General features: G+C 56.7%; 3 protein-coding genes across 6 annotated transcripts; 2 read left to right on the plus strand and 1 right to left on the minus strand.

Moving 5' to 3' along the window:
* Nucleotides 1-326: 326 nt before the first annotated feature.
* Nucleotides 327-3,660, plus strand: YPEL3 (yippee like 3). Of its 3 annotated transcripts, none has more exons than XM_077907227.1 (5): nt 327-462; nt 1,164-1,346; nt 1,451-1,494; nt 1,707-1,815; nt 3,176-3,660. In XM_077907227.1, the coding sequence occupies exons 2-5, from the start codon at nt 1,230-1,232 to the stop codon at nt 3,263-3,265; spliced, it is 360 nt and encodes a 119-aa protein (XP_077763353.1). In that variant the 5' UTR covers nt 327-462; nt 1,164-1,229; the 3' UTR covers nt 3,266-3,660. The 3 variants fall into 3 exon arrangements, with proteins under 3 accessions (XP_077763353.1, XP_077763354.1, XP_077763352.1); XM_077907228.1 differs by lacking the exon at nt 327-462 and adding an exon at nt 563-584; XM_077907226.1 differs by lacking the exon at nt 327-462 and having other exon boundaries at nt 795-1,346.
* A 372-nt stretch (nt 3,661-4,032) lies between these two features.
* On the plus strand, nt 4,033-9,230 carry TBX6 (T-box transcription factor 6). The gene is made up of 8 exons (XM_077907213.1): nt 4,033-4,912; nt 5,001-5,235; nt 6,167-6,434; nt 6,522-6,668; nt 6,745-6,815; nt 8,160-8,233; nt 8,316-8,499; nt 8,590-9,230. Exons 1-8 carry the CDS (start codon nt 4,795-4,797, stop codon nt 8,801-8,803), a joined length of 1,311 nt encoding a protein of 436 aa, XP_077763339.1. The 5' UTR covers nt 4,033-4,794; the 3' UTR covers nt 8,804-9,230.
* A 326-nt stretch (nt 9,231-9,556) lies between these two features.
* PPP4C (protein phosphatase 4 catalytic subunit) lies at nt 9,557-17,405 on the minus strand. Of its 2 annotated transcripts, none has more exons than XM_077907222.1 (9): nt 17,250-17,405; nt 16,855-17,016; nt 12,891-12,942; nt 12,261-12,311; nt 11,984-12,085; nt 11,302-11,475; nt 11,077-11,203; nt 10,094-10,283; nt 9,557-10,014 (listed from the first exon to the last, which is right to left on the minus strand). In XM_077907222.1, exons 2-9 carry the CDS (start codon nt 16,950-16,952, stop codon nt 9,885-9,887), a joined length of 924 nt encoding a protein of 307 aa, XP_077763348.1. In that variant the 5' UTR covers nt 16,953-17,016; nt 17,250-17,405; the 3' UTR covers nt 9,557-9,884. The 2 variants fall into 2 exon arrangements, with proteins under 2 accessions (XP_077763348.1, XP_077763350.1); XM_077907224.1 differs by lacking the exon at nt 17,250-17,405 and adding an exon at nt 16,676-16,762 and having other exon boundaries at nt 16,855-16,978.
* Between the last annotated feature and the right edge of the window lie 722 nt (nt 17,406-18,127).

Raw genomic sequence — 18,127 nt, forward strand, 5'->3', positions numbered from 1 at the left:
AAACGCAGATAATTACGGCGATTATTTCCCCGGGGCGTGCGTCCAGACACCACCCCCCTCCTAACCCGGCGCAGCTCCGGCACCGCAGAGCCCGGCCCCTTCGAAGCCCGCGGGGGGCAGACGGCGAGCGGCCTCGGGCTGGCGGGCGGGCGGGCGGGCCGCAGCCGCATTTCCGGGCGGGCCGGAGCCCGGAGCAGGGGGAAGGGCAGCCCGGGCCTGCGCTGGCCGCTGTGTGACGCGCCCCCTCATTTGCATGCGGCGCGCCGATTGGCCACGGCGACCGCCGGGACCAGAGGCCGGCCCCCTCCCCCTCCCGCCGCAGCGGCGGCAGCAGCTGGTCTCGGTGTAAACAAGTCGCGGCGGCTGCGAACCCGGGCGGGGGGGGACGGCGCCCACCAGGAGCGCCCCCCACTCCCAGGCCAGGCCACCCCGGCGGACTGGGCCCCCGCGCGCCCAGGCGAGGTGAGGCCCGCATCGTCAGGGCTGCGCGTCGCCCCGCGCCCCCGCCCCGCCAGCGAGGACTGCCCCCTTCCCCCGGCGCCCGCCCCCCACCCCCGCGCCCCAGGTGAGCCCCGGGGTCTCAGGTAAGGCTCCGCGACGCAGGTAAGAGACCCTCGGCACAGACCGGGCCTCGGCGCCCCCCACCCCACCCCCGGTAAGAGCCCCTTCCCTCCTAGGTGACTCTCCACCTTCAGTGAGGGCCCCTGCCTTCTCCAGGTGAGGGACCCTCTCCCCAGGTGAACGCCCTGTACTTCACGTGCAGCCGCTTCCCCGCCCCCCTCCGCCCCCGCCCTTGGCAGTTCAGGTGAGGTCCTAAGGACCATCCAGCTCCTCATCCCTCCCTACTTCCCCCTAAATGAGAACTGTCAGCTCATCCTCTGCAAAGCCCCTTCCTCCAGCTTCAGTTACCAGGTCAGCAGGGGTGAGGCCGGAAGTAGATGGATGACTCACTTCAGGCTCCTCCAAGCCTCAGTTTCCCCGTGATGCAACTTGAGGCCTTCTCAGTGAGTCAAAACTGAGCTGGCTCTGGCCCCTGGAGAAGCTGCTGGCTCTGGGGAGAGAAGACAGCAGCCAAGTGTGACAGAGAGAGTCCCCATGGCCCTGGGTGTGCCTGCATGTGTGTGGCCCAGGCCCTGAGAGCCCACTCACTCCCTTCCCTGCAGGCACTGGGCTCCCTCTGCTCCCCGTGGGCTGCTCCCCGCGTGGGGCCACTGCCCCCGGCCCCCGCCATGGTGCGGATTTCAAAGCCCAAGACGTTTCAGGCCTACTTGGATGACTGTCACCGGAGGTATAGCTGTGCCCACTGCCGCGCTCACCTGGCCAACCACGACGACCTCATCTCCAAGGTAACCAGGTCACATTTGGGGCTAGAATGAGAGGCTAGAAGGGCTACCTGGCAGCTTTCCACCAATAGCCCTGACTCCCTTCCTCTCTCCCTCCCACCCTTTAGTCCTTCCAGGGCAGTCAGGGGCGTGCCTACCTCTTCAACTCTGTGTGAGTATTTGGTCCCCCTTCTTTCTTTTCCTGATCTCTGTCATGACCTATGACCCCGGCATCATGCTGAGACTCCCAAAGTCCCCTGATTCAGGTTAGAAGATGTGATCGCCCTTCTCTTGGATACTAAGGACAGACACAGTTGGATACAAGCTAGAGGGGGGCTTTGTGATGGCAGGACCCTCCCTGCGACTGCCCCCATCTCCCCGCAGGGTGAACGTGGGCTGCGGGCCAGCCGAGGAGCGGGTGCTGCTGACAGGCCTCCATGCTGTTGCTGACATCCACTGCGAGAACTGCAAGACAACTTTGGGCTGGAAATATGTGAGTCTGTGACCTCTGACCCCAGACTACTCTTTGACACAACCTCACATCACCTCCTCACAAGCAGTCGTGTAGTAATCTTTCAGAGCACACAGGCTCAGCTCCCACAAGTCAAACTGTTTTTTCATCCCCTGACTATGCTCTTTTCTGTCACATCCTGCAAGGGGATTTTAGAATTTTTCTCTCCACCCATCCCTCTCCTCACATGCACATGCATCCCCATTTTAGAGATGAGGCCATCATCAGAATGACCATTTATTGAATGTTTATGGGCCATGCACTCTGTGTGCTTGCCACACATTATCTCATTCCATCATTACAACAATCCTGTAGGTAGAGTCTATTATTAGCTCCACTTTACAGAAGAAAAGAAGGCCCAGAGATGTTAGGTAACTTTCCCAAGGTCACACAATGGTAAGGAACAGAATAGGGACCAGAATCCTGGTTGTGGGTTTTGTTTAACTCCACATCTTTGACCGCCAGCTTCCACTGCCATTCAGAGGTTCAGAGAAATTGCCCAAGAACTCACAGTGACATGGAGCTTGCGACCATGAGCCTCATTTTCACTGCCCTCCTTGCCAGAGCTGCTGTCCAGGGTCTGATTTCACTACCTTGAGTCTCATTTCCTTATCTGGCAGTGGAGGATAAAGCCATTACCTGGCACCCAAAATTGTTATGGGGATCAGATTAGATGCAGCAAGAGAAGATGCTCTGGGGAAACTGCAAGGGACAGGACTCTTCAGGCATCACTTGGAGTTGCAGTGCCTCTGTGGGGTGGATGCCCCAGACAGAGGCAGGCAGGCTGCCTAACCCGAGTTCACCCTTGCCCTTGCCACAGATTTGCTTTGCATCCCCAGACGGGTGATTTGACCTCTCTGGACTTCTGTCAAATAAAGCGATGGCCTAATCCAGAGGCCAAAAACTCAAGTGCTTGCATCTGGGGAGGGAGGGGCCGGTCTGGCAAACTGGAGTAAGCCTGGCCCACCTATATTTTAGTATTTTAAAGTTATTTTTACTAAACCCTGCTGGCCCAACAAAACACACGCATAAGTCAAAACTGGCCTTCAGGCTACCAGTTTGTTGTAATCTCTGGGTCTTTAAGAAACTTCCATATCCTCTCTGTTGGAGCCAACAGAGAGTACTTAAAAAGTCCCGGTAATTCAGAGTTTTGTCTGTCCCATTAGTGAGAAGCCTGGCTCTGTCATTTCCCGGCTGTGTGTCTTGTGGCCAGCTGGTTTGGCTTCTCTGCATGACAGCTTCCTTATAAGTAAAATGGGGCCAGACATACCTGCTCCCCAACCCTAATCTCTTTTTGGTAAAGCCCTTGCTCCAGGGACGATGTCCTCTCCCCTCTTTTCAGGAACAGGCCTTCGAGAGCAGCCAGAAGTACAAAGAGGGGAAGTACATCATTGAACTCAACCACATGATCAAAGACAACGGCTGGGACTGACCCCTGCTCCTGCCGCATGTGGCTCGAGCCTGGCCTGGCCGCCAGAGGGCGCCACTGGCTTCCCTCCACAAGAAGGGAGCCCTGGACCCTCAGGGCCCCCGCAGAGGAAGGATCCAGCTCCTGTACATATATTTTATTGCATGCACTGTGACCTTGGGGGGAGATCAGAAGGTGGACGACACCCCCGCAACTCCCTGCGATCTGGCTGGCTTGGATCTCGTTTTTAACCCCTTCCTGCCCCGCCTGCCCTATAGATATGGCCTGTGTGCTGCTCCCCCGGCCCCAGTGCACCGTCTGCCCTGTGAACTCCCCCCACCGGGCCCCTCTTACCCCACGCGTGTCTGCTCCCCTCGTTCTGTAGCGTTTGTACATAATAAAACAATGAAGTGGAGACAGCCCCAGGCTCACGTGGAATCCGGGAAAGGGGACTCAAGCATACAGACTCCTCTGTAGATCTGTTCTTTTCTGGGCCCCCACATGACACGGGTGGGCGCCGCGGTCAAAGCGGCAGTCTGCGCCCTGGGGGCTCAGCCATCTGAGACCCAGGACCCGTCTCCCTGCCCTTGGAGCTTCCCGACACCACTCAGCCCGCCTAGGCCTTGACCTCGGCTGATCTGCGCCTTCTCAGCTCTAGCGTTTTGCCGCCGCCTAGAGGCAAAGCTCTCCTGGGAGGCGACCGCGCCGCCAGGTTCACCGCCCGATCTTCGCGACTACGATTTCCAGCGGTCCCAGCGGCGTCTGTCCGTCTCCGCCGCGTCGAGTCTCGGCCCCGGGCCTGCTGGGAAGTGTAGTTCCGAGGGTTCCCCCGCGCGGGACCTTCTGGGAAAGCCCGGCACCGGCCGTCAGAGAAGGTCGAACCGTGGGTGTTTCTGCTCTCCAGAGGCTCGGCGCAGGGTGGAGGTTTTGCAGGATGGGAAGCAGGAAGGAAGGACTCCAGGGTTCGGGCCTCACCTGCGGACTCCTCGAGGTCCCCAGTGCCCTGCGTCACGATCATCTCAGGCCGCATCCCTCCAGCCCTGCTCTTTCCGTCCAGTCATGCTTCATCCCTCCAAGTGAAGGAGGGGTGGGGGTACCTGCTAGAAAAGTATGGGGCGCCAAGGTCTGCCCCAGGACTCCAGGCTCCATCCCAAGGTCCAGGCCCCGCCCTTCAGTAGCTTATCCTTAGCCGGGGCTCCCCCCGTGGGAACGGGGACCAGCTGGCCGGAAGCGCCAAACTGCGTCCCTGTGGAGCCCCGGGGATCAATCAGGCCGAGGAGTTAATTATGTAATGAGGGGGCAGGGGGTCGGAGCTAATGAAGCCTGGGGGGGGGGGGATGGAGAAGGGGAGGGTACCCAGGTATCCGGCCCCCTCTTGGACCCCTTCCAGGCCCCAGGGGTCTCCACCCCAGCCCAATTCCAGGGCCCCACATAGGGGAGGGGCTGTGATCCTGGGTCTGTTGGGGGCTGAGCTGTGAGCTATAAAGGGGGCATCTCTCAGCACCGGGAACCGACTCTAGGCAGCGTGACCTGAGGCCAGACAGGACTACTCCATGTACCATCCACGGGAGTTGTACCCCTCCCTGGGGACAGGCTACCGCCTTGGGCCCCCCCAGCCTGGGACAGATTCCAGCTTCCCGCCTGCCCTGGCAGAGGGCTACCGCTACCCTGGTGAGCATGGGACCAGCTCCTGTGAGGGGCCGCGGGGGGGCTGTGGCCCTCTGCTGGCTCCTCATTCTGCCCACCCCCTTGTCTCCAGATCTGGACACTCCCAAGTTGGATTGCTTCCTCTCCGGGATTGAAGCTGCTTCCTGCACCCTGGCCGCTCCCCCAGCCCTGCCCCCGCTACCCCCAGCCCTGGGCACTGAGCAGGCCCCCCCAGCCCCAGAGGTCCTTCATTCGCTCCCCGGAGTCAGCCTGAGCCTGGACAACCGGGAGCTGTGGAAAGAGTTCAGTTCTGTGGGAACAGAGATGATCATCACCAAAGCTGGGAGGTGAGGGGCTGGGCCAGAGTCAGAGGGCCCACCCAGTGTGTTCCTGGTGGGGGTCTTTTGGGAAAAGCTGAGTTCCTGGTGCTGGGGTTAGGTTTGGGGGTTGCTGGAGGGTCTAGATCTCTGCCTAAGTCCAGGGTGCAAGTGTGGCCTGGGTCAAGGGTTACTCTAAGGCTGGATCAGGGGTCATTCGGTGGCAAGGGCCAAGGGTCAGTCTGTGGAATCTGTAGCAAGGGTCCTAGGTCAGTCTGGGCCTGGGTCGGAAAGTGTGGCTGGTGATAGGTTCTTTTGTGGCCTGGATCAGGGGTCGATCTGTGGCTGGAGACAGGGTTCAGACCGTGACTAGGATCAAGTGCCAGCCAGTGGCCAGCATTCTGGGAAATCTGGCCAGGATCAGGGTCAGTATGTGGCTAGGTCTGGGGTCACCCTGGAAGGAGGGATGTGATCCGTGTGTGGCCTGTGTCTTTCTAGGCCAGGAGCTCAGGCCAGGCATGCTAAGTCCTCTGCCCTGCTGCAGGCAGGACATTTTTTTGCCCGAAGCAGGTTTGCCAGCAGTGTAGACTCTGGTGCTGGAGATTAGGTGAGGAGACCAGAGTGGGGAGCAAGATCCTGGCAAGATCTTAGGGACGAAAGTGTGTCCCCACTGCTTCTGTGGATGGAGTTTGAGGGGCTAAGAGTCAGGAGTCCTGGCTCTGCTCCTAATCAGCTATGTGACCCTGGTCAGATCACCTGTCTGTCCTGTTTCCTGAGTGTGAAATGGGATGAGACAAGCCTCCAGCTGGAAGACCTGCCCTCTGAATTCTAATTCCACCTCCCTCGACGTTTCTCTGACAAAACTGGGTGAGCCAATGGTGGCTGTGCCCCTGCCAGCGCTGTGCCCACTGCTGGCCAGCGGGTAGCGCCAGGCCTCTCCCATCCCCCCTCCCCTGTCCAGGCGCATGTTCCCTGCTTGTCGAGTGTCAGTCACTGGCCTGGACCCTGAGGCCCGCTACCTGTTCCTTCTGGATGTGGTTCCAGTGGATGGGGCTCGCTACCGCTGGCAGGGCCGGCGCTGGGAGCCCAGTGGCAAGGCGGAGCCCCGCCTGCCGGACCGAGTCTACATTCATCCCGACTCTCCAGCCACTGGTGCCCACTGGATGCGGCAGCCTGTGTCTTTCCATCGTGTCAAGCTCACCAACAGCACCCTGGACCCCCACGGCCATGTGAGGCCCTGGCTGGGAGGACAGGCTGAGGGGTGGGGGTGGGGGTGGGGCCCCAGTCAGGGAGTCATCTGGTTCCTTCTCCCCCAGCTGATCTTGCACTCCATGCACAAGTACCAGCCCCGCATCCACCTGGTGCGGGCAGCCCAGCTTTGCAGCCAACACTGGGGCGGTGTCGCCTCCTTCCGCTTCCCCGAGACCACATTCATCTCGGTGACAGCCTACCAGAACCCCAGGGTAAGTGACCCGCTGGAGGGGGGTGGTAGGCACTGCCCAGGCCATGGGAGCTTTGACCCTGGCTGTGTGTCCCCAGATCACACAGCTGAAGATCGCAGCCAATCCCTTTGCCAAGGGCTTCCGGGAGAATGGCAGAAACTGTAAGAGGTAGGCATTGTTCGTTCATTGATTCGTTCATTCAGCACATGTTTATGAACTGACCGCGATGTGCCAGGCACTGTGCCGGAGGCCAGGAACGCAATAGTAAGTAAAAACATGTATTTGCTCATGGATTCCGTAAATACTCATTTAACACCTGCTGTGTGCCAGGCACAGTTCTAGCCGCTGGAGATCCATCAGGGAACAAAACCAAAGCCCCTGCCCTTACAGAACTGATACTCTGGGGGACAGAGTAGACAAGTAAAATAAGTAAAATATAAGTGAGCTAGAAAAAAAAAAAAGTAAGCTAGAAGTTTTTTTTTAAGATTTTTTTAAAATTTATTCATGAGAGACACACAGAGAGAGGCAGAGACACAGGCAGAGGGAGAAGCAGGCTCCATGCAGGGAGCCCCATGTGGGACTCGATCACAGCAGGATCACGCTGTGAGCCAAAGGCAAACACTCAACCACTGAGCCACCCAGGCATCCCAAGTGATAAGTTCTGAAGAGAAAAGCAATAAGGGAAGGAAGATAGGAAGGACTGGAGTGAGGTATTTATTAGATGAGAGCCTTGGAAAAGTCCTAAAGGAAGTATAGTGTGTATCTGAGGAAAGGCGGGCTAAGAAGCAGGAACAGCATATGCAAGGGCCCTGAGGCAGGAGCTTGACTGTGGTGTGGCTGGAGTGGAAGAGGCAAGTCAGAGGCGAAAGGTAGCCACGTTACGTTGGACTGTGAGGGTTTATTTAGGACTTTGGCTTCTGAGTACAGCTCCCTCAGAGCTGTCCTTTGCCCTCAAGATGTGTGGTCGTGGAGAAGAGGCAGCCATTAATCAAGGGGTCACCCTAACAAATGTGAAGTAGAACTATTGGCAGATGTTATGAGGGAGGTTTGTGGCATGCTGTGGGAGGGCGGGAGGACTTCCTTGAGAAAGGGAGACAAGAATGAACCTACGACAAGGACTAGCTAGACCGGTGAGCAGGGGCAGAGAGAAGAGGATTCCAGAGTCCGGTGGCAAGGCAACTAATGATGGCGAGGGCAAGCTAGGCGAGATGAGCTGGGTTCAGACCACACCCTGTCCTAGCTTGGGGAGCAGTTTCCCAAATGTGATAGCCACAAGAGGAAACCACTGGAAAATTTTAGGGGGAAAATCAACTCCAGCTCCCCCACTTTCTAGTCACTTCATTCTCCAGACTTTGGTTCCTTCATCTGTAAAATGGGTATAATAATGGCACCTACCCGACAGGGTCCTTGGGAGGGTGAAATGCCTGGCACCTGGCAAGTGCTATTATTACCACCATCATTACCATCATCATCACCATCACCATCATCATCATCATTGTCACTGTTCTCCAGGGAGCGAGATGCCCGTGTGAAGAGGAAACTGCGGGTCCCAGAGCCAATAGCTGCAGAGGCCTATGGGAGTGGAGGTGAGTGGCACCTTGATGGTGATGGGGCCAGTCCCCAGCTGCCAATCCTCATTAGCCCAACCTGTCCCCTCCATCTCCCTAGATCCGCCAGGCGGACCCTGTGATTCCACACTGCGGGGGGACGTCCGTGAGTCGGATCCAGAGCAGCCCCCGGCCCCTCGTGAAGCTGCTCCCACCCCAGCTCCTCGGTGTGGTGGTCCCAGTGCCGAAGCCTACCTCCTGCACCCTGCAGCCTTCCACGGAGCGCCCAGTCACCTTCCAACCAGGTGAGTGGGACAGGGGCATGGAGCTGGGCTGTTCCAGCTTGGGGGGGGTGGTATTTCTCTACTCTGTTCTGACTCCTTTCTTTGCTTCAGGAACCCCAGCTTCCCCGAGGCTCCAGACTCAGGGCGTCCGGCCCCCTACTCAGCTGCATTCCTGGAGCTGCAGCCTGGGCCAGGGGGCTCAGGATACCCAGCAGCTGCACCAACAGCACCCTTCCCCTCGCACTTCCTCCAGGGGGGCCCCTTCCCCCTTGCCTACCCCGGTCCTGGGGCTTACCTGGACGTGGGCTCCAAACCAATGTACTGAGCTCTCCCCAGGGCCCCTCTGCCTCCCTGGCTATGTTCCATCACACACCTCCACTGCCCTTCCCCCAGGCCTGCGGCCTGCCACTTCCACCGGCCCCATCCCCCACACCAAATGGCTGCCTGGGGCCTCCCCCCACCCCACTTCACACTTTGCTTTCACTCCCACCCACCCTGGCTTCAAAGCTCTGGCTAAGCTGCTGGGAGTCCAGCTGGGGCCGGCTTCCCCTTCCAGGCTCTCACCTCCGTGTGAATGGAGGGAGGCTCTGCGTGGCCAAATGGGGCCACTGCCCTGTGCTCCCGCCTCCTGGGCCTCAGCCCTGGGCTGTGCAAGTTCTAGCCCCTCGGCCCAGTGCGAGCCACACCAGTCTGTTCTCAGGACCAGAGTATTTTTGTTAATAAAACTCAAAAGACTTCAGTGCTCTGTACACATCGGCGAGTGGTGTTTAGCCCCGGGGCGGGCTGGGTGAGCAAAGGTGTTGTGGGGAGACCTGGGCCCTCACCTCCTATGCAGACTCGCAGGTTTCCAGCTGCTTGACCAATGGTCTGGGCTGTTTCCTCTTCAGGGACATGGGGAAATCTGAATGTCCTGACACTGCCTTGTTTTGAGAATGAAATAAGGCTGCTGCCGAGAACCCAGCTCTCTCTCTGCTGGGAACAGTCACTGAGGCGCTGGGGCAGTTCAAGGCCCTCGGTACAGCCCAGGGCCAGGCCGGCATTGCTGCTCATTCCCAATCAAGTCTGACACACACCCAAATACCATTTTTCTCCTTTTATTAGAATTTTTCTTTTTTTCTCTCAAAATTTTTATCTAAAAACAAACAAAAAAAAAAAGAAAAAGAAAAAAGAAAACCAAAAAATTATTGGAAACTCCATGGTTCAAGTGGGGAGAAAGGAGAGGAGCATGGAGCTGAGGCTCCAAGCCTCTCCAGAGAAAGTCCTCACCCTCGAAGTGCCCTCTTTGGGGGGAGAGCAGAGCCAAGAAAGCCGCCCCCCCCCCCGATGCCCAGCCTCTGTCTGGAGAAGAGGGCAGAGTCACAGTGGTCCGAGGGCCAGAGGGGCTGGAGGGGCAGGGGTTGGAGGGATCACAGGAAATAATCGGCCACGGGCTTCTTGGAGGGGATGCCCCGGGTCTCTTGGGGAGCAGCCTCGAAGATGATGAAATCTTTCTGGAGATGCTCATCCAGCTCCAAGATGGCTGCCACATTCCCACAGCTGGAAGTAGGAGGGCAGCCGTGTTAGACGGGTGGGTCAGCCTGCCTCCCACCCCCACCTCGTGGCCCGGGCTGCTCACCGGTAGCAATAGTTGGGTGCAGACCACACAGTGAGCACAGTCTCATTGAAGTGCCACTTGTAACCTTCCATCACCAGTTGATGGGCGCGGCAGATCATGTCAATGTCGTTGGCTGCATTGAACTGGGCCACCACGTCACTGCCAAACAGGTAGCCAGCCCCGCGGGGGCTCACACCCCAGCCTGTTGTGTCTGAAGCAAAAGAAGGTAGGGATGGGGGGAGAGGGTGTCCTCCAGGCTTCTCTGGTGCCCATTGCCCTTTGAAAAAGAACATTCCATCCCCTTTTCCCAATGAGGCCCATGGAGCAAGAGCACAGGGCCTGAGTGTATTCTGGGGGATCCCAGAGTCAACTGCAATTGCTGGAGCAGATAAGCTCCAAGGAGAAAGAATTTTCTGACCATTGGAAGCTACCCCATAATCAGAGTGGCCATGTGATTCACTGGCCAAACAGGCGTACCCAAAAGTGAAAGGAAGCGCCCATTATGACCACACAGGTCAAGCAGGTGTGAATGAGGCCTGCCCTGGCCGCCCTGGGAGGAGTGGCCAGGAAGCTGGGCAGGGCAGTGAGAGAGTGGAGGCTGTGTCATCACAGAAGGAGCTTGGTATTCGGGAGACTTGGCTTTCAATCCAGGCTCTGCTCTATTTTAGCTGGGAAGTCCCACAAAATCAGGGACAATCCTCACAGGGCCAGCATTCTGGGCATCTACCCTCTGCAGAAGCCCCTTCACATTCAGGGCACGGATGTTTCTGTCCCAAACAAGCCTCCGAACAACGATCTACATGCCCGACCCCTCAGAGCTCAAAACACCAGCTGCCCCCGCTCCTCCTCTTCATGGACAGGGCCCATGGAAACCAACCTGTTCTGCTCTTCCCCAAGCCCACCTCGCTAGACCCCTTCAACACTTTAACTGTCCCTTTAACCAAAGGACCCCTTCAGTCTCCTGCCAAACTAAGGGGAGAGCCGGCCCGCCCTACTACCCTCACCTTCAGGGTCAGACCAGAGCAGGTCACACATGGGCCCGTCATGGGGCACCTCTTGCTTTCGGTCAATGGTCCGGATCTGGTCCAGGGTCTGGATGGAGGGGGAGAGACCCCCGTGCACACAAAAGATCTACACAGAGACCAGAAAGGAGCGAAGGTGAGCTGAGCCCAGCGGTTCCTCGCCTCCCCACCCTTCCCCGTCCCTGCAGGGCCCAGAGGCCAGCCTACCTTGCCATCGATGATGGCCGACAGGCTGAGGTAGTCAAAGATCTCTGTGCAGTAGCGCCACACAGTCACCGAGCCGTATTTACGCAGACACTCGTCATAGAAGCCATAGACCTGGGTGATCTGGCGGCTCTCGTGGTTGCCCCGGATCAGGGTGATGCGGTCAGGATAGCGAACCTGGAGGCGGGCTGGGGTCTAGGCTCTGCCTCTCCCCTGTCACCTCCCATGTCCCTCTCAGACCCCTCACATGTGTCAGCCCTGTCCCAGCATGACATCATCCCGTGCCTGCCTCTGCATGGCGCCGCATCCACCTCGGAGGCCCCAGCCCCTCCTCCAGGGGATCTGAGGCTGACCTCTCTCTGTCCCAACTATAGACCCAGCTCCGCTTTCACCACCAAGTCCTGAACAAGACCCTCAGGTGCCTTGTCATCCTGCCCACCCATGGATGCCAGACCCGGGAGAACTCCATGCCCCACCCCCCACTTTCTGAGCACAGGGCGCCTCTATTCCCTCCCCTTCAATGCTGCTGCTCCAACTCCTGCTCCAGGGGCCCCGTCAGATGCCCCCAGGGCAGGGGAAGCTGCCCTGTCTGCTCCCTGGCAAGCTGGGCACTAGCAGCACAGGTCAAGAGATGGGGGCAGAAAGGAAGCAGACAGGTCAGGCCTGAGGTGGCCCAGGTCCCCACCTTCAGTGCCAGCAGCAGGAGGAACGTTTCGACGCTGTAGAAACCACGATCCACAAAGTCTCCCATGAAGAGGTAGTTGGTCTCTGGGACGTCGCCACCCACCTGGGGGGAGAAGAATCTGCTTGGTCCCCAAAATGTCCCCCGCTATGGCAGCCCTTCTTTCAGAAAGCCACCAAACTAGAGGCTTCTCACCTATACTCCACTCACCAAATTAAAGGTTCCACTCTCAATTCATGCCCCAGGTCACCTTTGGGTCCCAGAGTCTCCCCACACTTACTCTGAACAGCTCCTTGAGGTCATAGAATTGTCCGTGGATGTCACCGCATACCTGCAAAGTGAGGAGAGGTGGGTCGCAACTCACAGTCTGAAAGCTCTGCTCCCCAGGGACTAACCTTCAAAACACCCACTGTTTAGCAGCTCCTTATCACTCCTGGCCAAATCTTTACTTCTTAGGGCCAAAATCTCCTCTCCTACCCCGACTCTGCCTGGTTTGGAATCACAACCCATCCCACACAGAGTGCCAACTACTGTGGGCAAGAGCTAGAGCCAGGTCTTTCCAGTTAGACCTGTAGCTTCTGGAGGACCTAGCCCGCTCCTCTCCCTGTTCCCCTCAAAGAACCTAGAATAAAGCTGCTAATAACAGAATACACAGGAACATTTGGAGTAGAATCACTCACCATAGTAAGAAGCCTTCTGCCCTGGCCAAGAGTATCCCCCCAACATATTAAAAGACCATTCCCATAACATCTGTTTCATATAGCAAGGCTCCCTTAAAGATGGGAGAAGGAGCAGATACACAGGGCCCCTGGGCTCTCAGGGATGGGGGTAGCCCTCTGCAGCCCGTAAGATTAGGGGGTATGCCCGTGTGCCTAAGACGAAGCTAGACTCCGGAAGGACAGGTACTCACTGTGACTGGCGAGTCCACCCTCTGTACGTTGCTCTCCTCTACCAAGATCTCTCTGGAGACAGGAGAAGACCAGGGTCACCACGGCCAGGCCAGGCCAGGCCAGGCCAGCCCAATTCCTGATCTTTTCCAGGGGAGGATATGAGGTAACCTCTAGGGGGCAGGAGTGAGGTGTGCAATATCCCCAGGATGGGTTGACCAGGCCTGGCCAGGCCTCCCAGAGGCCAATTGGCCAGAGCCCAAACTCTTAACTGCATTCAAAGTTTTTCCAAGGAGGCAGCAGCCTTCTGAGTCCTAACCCTCCCTGCTGCCCTCTTTCACACAACCGGTGCTCATTCAGAAAACAGACCTCCTCTCCGCACAGAGACCTCTGCTCACGCTGCTTCCTCAGCCTCGAGTACTCTGAGACTGTGTCCTCCACTTAGCTTACGGTCTCTCTCTGCTCATCAGAGACCTTGCACAGACCATCCCAAGGTACCCAGTCATCAGACACACCATCAAAGTGATGCGCTGTGTTTTTCCTTAAAGGGAGTGACAACGTTGTTCTTTCATTTCTCCCTGCAGTGGAGTCTACTACTACTTGCCAGCACATGACATAAAATCACTTTGTCAGTTACAGTCAACTGGAGAGGAGCCACACTTCCAGATTTCTACCTTGATGACAGCAGCAGTGACCACTCTAGCTGATATGCCGCAGGACTGCAGTAAGAGCTCTGCATCGACGACACAATCAAAGAACCATCCCCAAAGCAGGCATCGTGATGACACCCACTGCTCGGATGAATAAACTGGCTATAGTCCTACAGGTGGGACTTGAACCAAGCAGCCTGGCTCCAGGATCTGGCACTTTTATCAAGCTGCTCTGGTTTTGGAGGGCCCCAGGCACCTGCCTACCTTTTTCCGCCAGCCTCCTCCTAGGAGACTAGGAGCTCCCTGAGCTCAGAGAACCCGTGATTTTACCTATGTCCCTGAGGGCACTCTCTCAGACAAAAGCAGCTTGAGGGAAGTGTGGTTGCTTGGCTTTCTGGGAATGGGAGGGCATCCCGGCAGGGGTCTGGGAGGCCATCCGGCCACCAAGCCCTCCCCGCCGCTGGACTACATCATGGGTCCAGCATCCTTCCACATCAACTGCTTGTGAAGACATTTTCAAATGACTCAGGGGGGGTCTTCTCATCCTCATCTGACACAGAAACTGAAGCTCAGAGAAAAAAGGGGCAGGACCCGGCGAGGTGGGGGAAAGAGAGCCAGCCTCCGACCCCAGCTCTGTCACTCACAGCACATCACCCGCCCTCTCAGAGCTCACACTTACCCACCTTTACTTCCACAACAAATGCCAGTCCCTGTCCCTACATATGTAGAATCTCATCTGAGCTCCATAATGACTTCAAAGACTTGGAGAGGTACAGTGACTTGACCAGGGTCACACCATTTTTAGGGGACAAAGCTGGGATTCACGATGAAGACCACCCAATTCAAACCCTCTGCTCTTTTACCATAGTGATATACATTATATATGTATTTTTTTTAAGATTTTATTTATTTATTTATTCATAGAGACAGAGAGAGAGGCAGAGACACAGGCAGAGGGAGAAGCAGGCATCATACAGAGAGCCTGACGTGGGACTCGATCCAGGGTCTTCAGGATCACGCCCTGGGCTGCAGGTGGCGCTAAACCGCTGCGCCACTGGGGCTTCCCCTATGTAAGTATTTTTTAAAGTAATTTCTACACCCGATGTAGGGCTCAAACTCACAACCCCGAGATCAGAAGTTGCATGCTCTACCGACTGAGTCAGCCAGGCACCCCTACACTGGTATTTCAAAGAGGACCAAGTTTGGTTCACATACTTCAGGCCTCTCTAGTTCCAAGAATTTACATCTATGTACCCTGGGGGCAAGCTGAGGTTCCAAGATGCTACTGGCCTGGGCCTCGGCCCCTTGTGGGTCTCCAGGAGGCCACGGCCAGGTGCACAAGTTGTTCTCCCTTCAGAACAGACCCTGGATAATACTGGCCAACTTAGGTCTCAGCCCAGTACCTCCCAAGCTCTTCTCAGTTTCAGCTGGGCAAGACTCCCCGACCCCTCAATCCTCTATAGCTCCCCACTGCCTTGCTGACTGGTTGGCTATCAGTTTACAGGCAGTATAGTAAAACACCTGGATCCAAACAAAGTGAACCTCTCTTCCTACCAGCTATGGGGCTACAGGCAAGGCATTATGTCTTCTGAGGCTCAGTTTCCTCTTCTGTGAAACACTCTCTCCAACCTGCCCGCTCTATAGGGCTGCTGCCAAGAGCAGGTGAGACTGGATACATAACCTGTGTGTCATTCTGAAAACCCCACCATGCTATGCGAGCACTAGCTATCATCACCACCAAATGAATTCAGGCCCTCTGGGCAAGATGAGTCTTACAGGAAAAAGAACAGTGCCAAGCAACAGTTGGTTTAAGTTCCTAAAAATGCTGTCAAGACTGAGGGAACAGCGGTGACTAAAAACACCTTGGGGCTGGTCCAGTCAGGAAAACTTTCTTTCACTGCCAGAACACAAAAGAGTCGCAGACAAGCATTTAAGAGGCCTTGCCTGTTTCCCAAACAGGCCCAGTCTGGCCACTATGGGTCTGTCTGAGGTAAAGCCAGGCAAGAGGCCTAGAGCCACAAGGCCGGGACCTAGCTCTGCTACTTTCTTTCTGGGTGACCTCAGTCAAGTCACTAGGTCCCTAAGGAGTCATGTTAAAGGGAGCAAACAGCTTCCATCTCACAAGACTCCTGTACGGAAAAGAGAGAAGTTCCTTGCCAGTACAACGCCTGTTGTTCAAGGAATGTAGGGTCATTGTGCTGGCTCTTTCCCCACAATCTCCAGCGTGGTACAAGCCACAAACAGTACCTCAGGGGAGGCCGGTAAGTGGTCTCCTCACTGGTGCCCATACATCCCAGAGCTTCCACTCCTGCTCTCATCCTCCTGGGAATATCCTTGGTCCCTGGCTCTGCTTCCATTAGCTACCCAAATTATTTTCATCTTCCAAGGCCACCTTCTCCTAGAAGCCTTCCCTGGTGACTTCGGTCCTTACTGGCAATGCCCCCTTCCTACACGGTAGTAACGTAACACCTAAAGACTGTTGAACACTTACATTGTACCACAGCACTATGCTAAGCTAGTCCGAGGCACCAACTTACTGACTGCCTCTTCACCATCATCTTCTTAAATACTATTATTCCCACTTTACAAATAAAGAAACTGCCAGAGACCTCAAGATCACCAACAGGGCCAGTAAGTGGCAACGCTCACATTCCCACCCAGAACCATCACATTCCAAAGCCTGAGCTCTTAACCACTACATGACCCTACTTCCCACAGGCCTCCCTTCATGTCAGGTTTAATTTCATTCTGACTTATTTGCTACTATTTCACACTGAACATGAGGAGATCCAATTCCACCATCTTGCGTTAAGGCCTGAAAAGAGACAGGATATGGAGCACTGGCTTCGGACTCCATCCCTTACTTGCTGGCTGACTCTGAATAGAAGAGTCCTCAGCTGCAAAATGGGGACAATACCACCCACCTTTAGGGGTTGTTCTTGGGATTAATAAGAAGTCTACAAACCATAGAGCCTTTAGCCTTGAACTGCCTTGAACTTTTGTTTTTGTCAACGCTCCCTTTTATCATCTTAATTTTCAAGGCCTATCCCCAAAGTTCGGTTCCTCCCAGAAACTCTGTTCCCCCGACAAGTAGGACTGTCTCCTTGAGCCTCCTTAGGACTTTTTATAATTCTCTGACGCCACTGAAAACACATCACCTAATACTTTAAGTGTCTTTCTCCAGGTCTGTCTTCTCCCAACGGGCTGGTTGCTCCTCGAGGGAAGTGGCCCTATTCTGCTCCTCTCTGGGAAAGATTCCAGGATGAGCCAGGCCCCAAGTTCTCGGCTGGGTCTGCCCCAGGCCGGAACCCCGGGTCAGCGGGGCCACCCGGCTCACCTGGCCTTAGCGCACAGGGCCTTGACTTCGCTCTCTTTGATGAGCTCGCAGCGCCGCAGTTGCTCGATCTGCCGGTCCAGGTCGCTGATCTCCGCCATGGCCCACCCCCCGGCGCGGGTCAGAGCCGGGGCCGCCGCCCCCTCCGCACCGCACAGGGGTCTCCTGAGAAAGGCGAGGGCGAGCCCGGGGATCAGACTGTTTGTAGGGGGCGCCGGGGGTGGAGGTGGGGAGGCAACTCGATCCTGGAGCGGGCCCGGCCCCCCCACCCCCGCCTCCCCTCCCCTCAGCCCCTGGACCCCCGAAGTCCCACGGCCCTGGCTGCTCCCAGCTAACTCCCGTCGAACCCCGTGGTCCCGCGCTCGGGACGGTGGCCTAGAGGAGTCTCAGACTATTACCGCCGCCGCGACTCCGGCTCCCGCTCCCGGGCTCCCTGCCTTCCTCCTTCCCTCGGCTTTGGGCCGCCGCCACCGCCGCTTCTACTTCCGGCCCCGCCGCGGAAGCGAAGGAGGATCAGTTCCGCCGCGCGCCGGATGTGGCGTCATACACACCCTCCCCTTCCCGCGCCGCGCCCCTAGCTCCGCCTCTCGAGCCTAAGAATGGAAATGAGCGAAGGAACCGGATGTCGGCGGCTCGCCAGCCGAGGTGACCGCGGTCCCGGTGGACAGCTCAGTCCCCTCCGCGTCGCCGTCTCAGTGAGACGCAAGCTGAGCCGCGCCTCGAGATACCTGTTTGGGTCGGCCTCCCCCAGTACAGTCCCCGAGGGTCACGCTTTCAGCCCGTGCCTGGCACAGAAGGCGCCTCAGCGGGTGTTCAGAGGCTGGAGGAATCCCGTCCAGATCCCTCTCCACGGCCCCGGAGAAATCTCTGCCACAGAGGACCTCTGAAGTTAGAGGCAGAAACGAGGCCACCTTGCTCACACTTGGCGTATGCCTCAGGCAACATGACCTCCCGATTCCAGAACGGCCCCTGACAACCCTCAGTTGCTTTATAGTGTCTGCAGTTGTATTTCTTTTTGTACGGAATCAGTTCTTTAAAAAAAAAAAAAAAAAAAAAAAAAATCAGTTCTTGTTTCTCATCCACCTATTGCTTAGACTCGGTTCTGGAATTCACTGTTACTAGAAAAGCTCCGAAACCCTCAAACTGTCATTTGAGGAAATGGTCTGTAAGCGTACTTTGCCCTGTATGGGCCTTTGCACGGGCTGCTCCCTTTTGAAGCGTCCTTTTTGCTATCTTCTGTTGACCTTCCATTTTTACTTGCTTTACTTCAGACTTT

Source organism: Canis aureus, chromosome 8 (genome assembly GCF_053574225.1).
Source record: "Canis aureus isolate CA01 chromosome 8, VMU_Caureus_v.1.0, whole genome shotgun sequence".
Classification (NCBI taxonomy): Eukaryota; Metazoa; Chordata; class Mammalia; order Carnivora; family Canidae; genus Canis; species Canis aureus.

What these genes read in the sequence shown, in the direction of transcription:
- YPEL3 (XM_077907226.1), top strand. Translation starts at nt 1,116, where the DNA reads ATGTGTGTGGCCCAGGCCCTGAGAGCCCACTCACTCCCTTCCCTGCAG. An exon ending in GCCTACCTCTTCAACTCTGT is followed by an intron (nt 1,495 to 1,706) that starts GTGAGTATTTGG and finishes ATCTCCCCGCAG; the next exon opens with GGTGAACGTGGGCTGCGGGC. An exon ending in CAACTTTGGGCTGGAAATAT is followed by an intron (nt 1,816 to 3,175) that starts GTGAGTCTGTGA and finishes CCCTCTTTTCAG; the next exon opens with GAACAGGCCTTCGAGAGCAG.
- TBX6 (XM_077907213.1), top strand. Translation starts at nt 4,795, where the DNA reads ATGTACCATCCACGGGAGTTGTACCCCTCCCTGGGGACAGGCTACCGC. An exon ending in CAGCCTACCAGAACCCCAGG is followed by an intron (nt 6,669 to 6,744) that starts GTAAGTGACCCG and finishes GTGTGTCCCCAG; the next exon opens with ATCACACAGCTGAAGATCGC. An exon ending in CCCAGTCACCTTCCAACCAG is followed by an intron (nt 8,500 to 8,589) that starts GTGAGTGGGACA and finishes TCTTTGCTTCAG; the next exon opens with GAACCCCAGCTTCCCCGAGG.
- PPP4C (XM_077907222.1), bottom strand. Translation starts at nt 16,952, where the DNA reads ATGGCGGAGATCAGCGACCTGGACCGGCAGATCGAGCAACTGCGGCGC. An exon ending in GCCCTGTGCGCTAAGGCCAG is followed by an intron (nt 12,943 to 16,854) that starts GTGAGCCGGGTG and finishes TCCTGTCTCCAG; the next exon opens with AGAGATCTTGGTAGAGGAGA. An exon ending in ACCTCAAGGAGCTGTTCAGA is followed by an intron (nt 12,086 to 12,260) that starts GTAAGTGTGGGG and finishes TTCTCCCCCCAG; the next exon opens with GTGGGTGGCGACGTCCCAGA.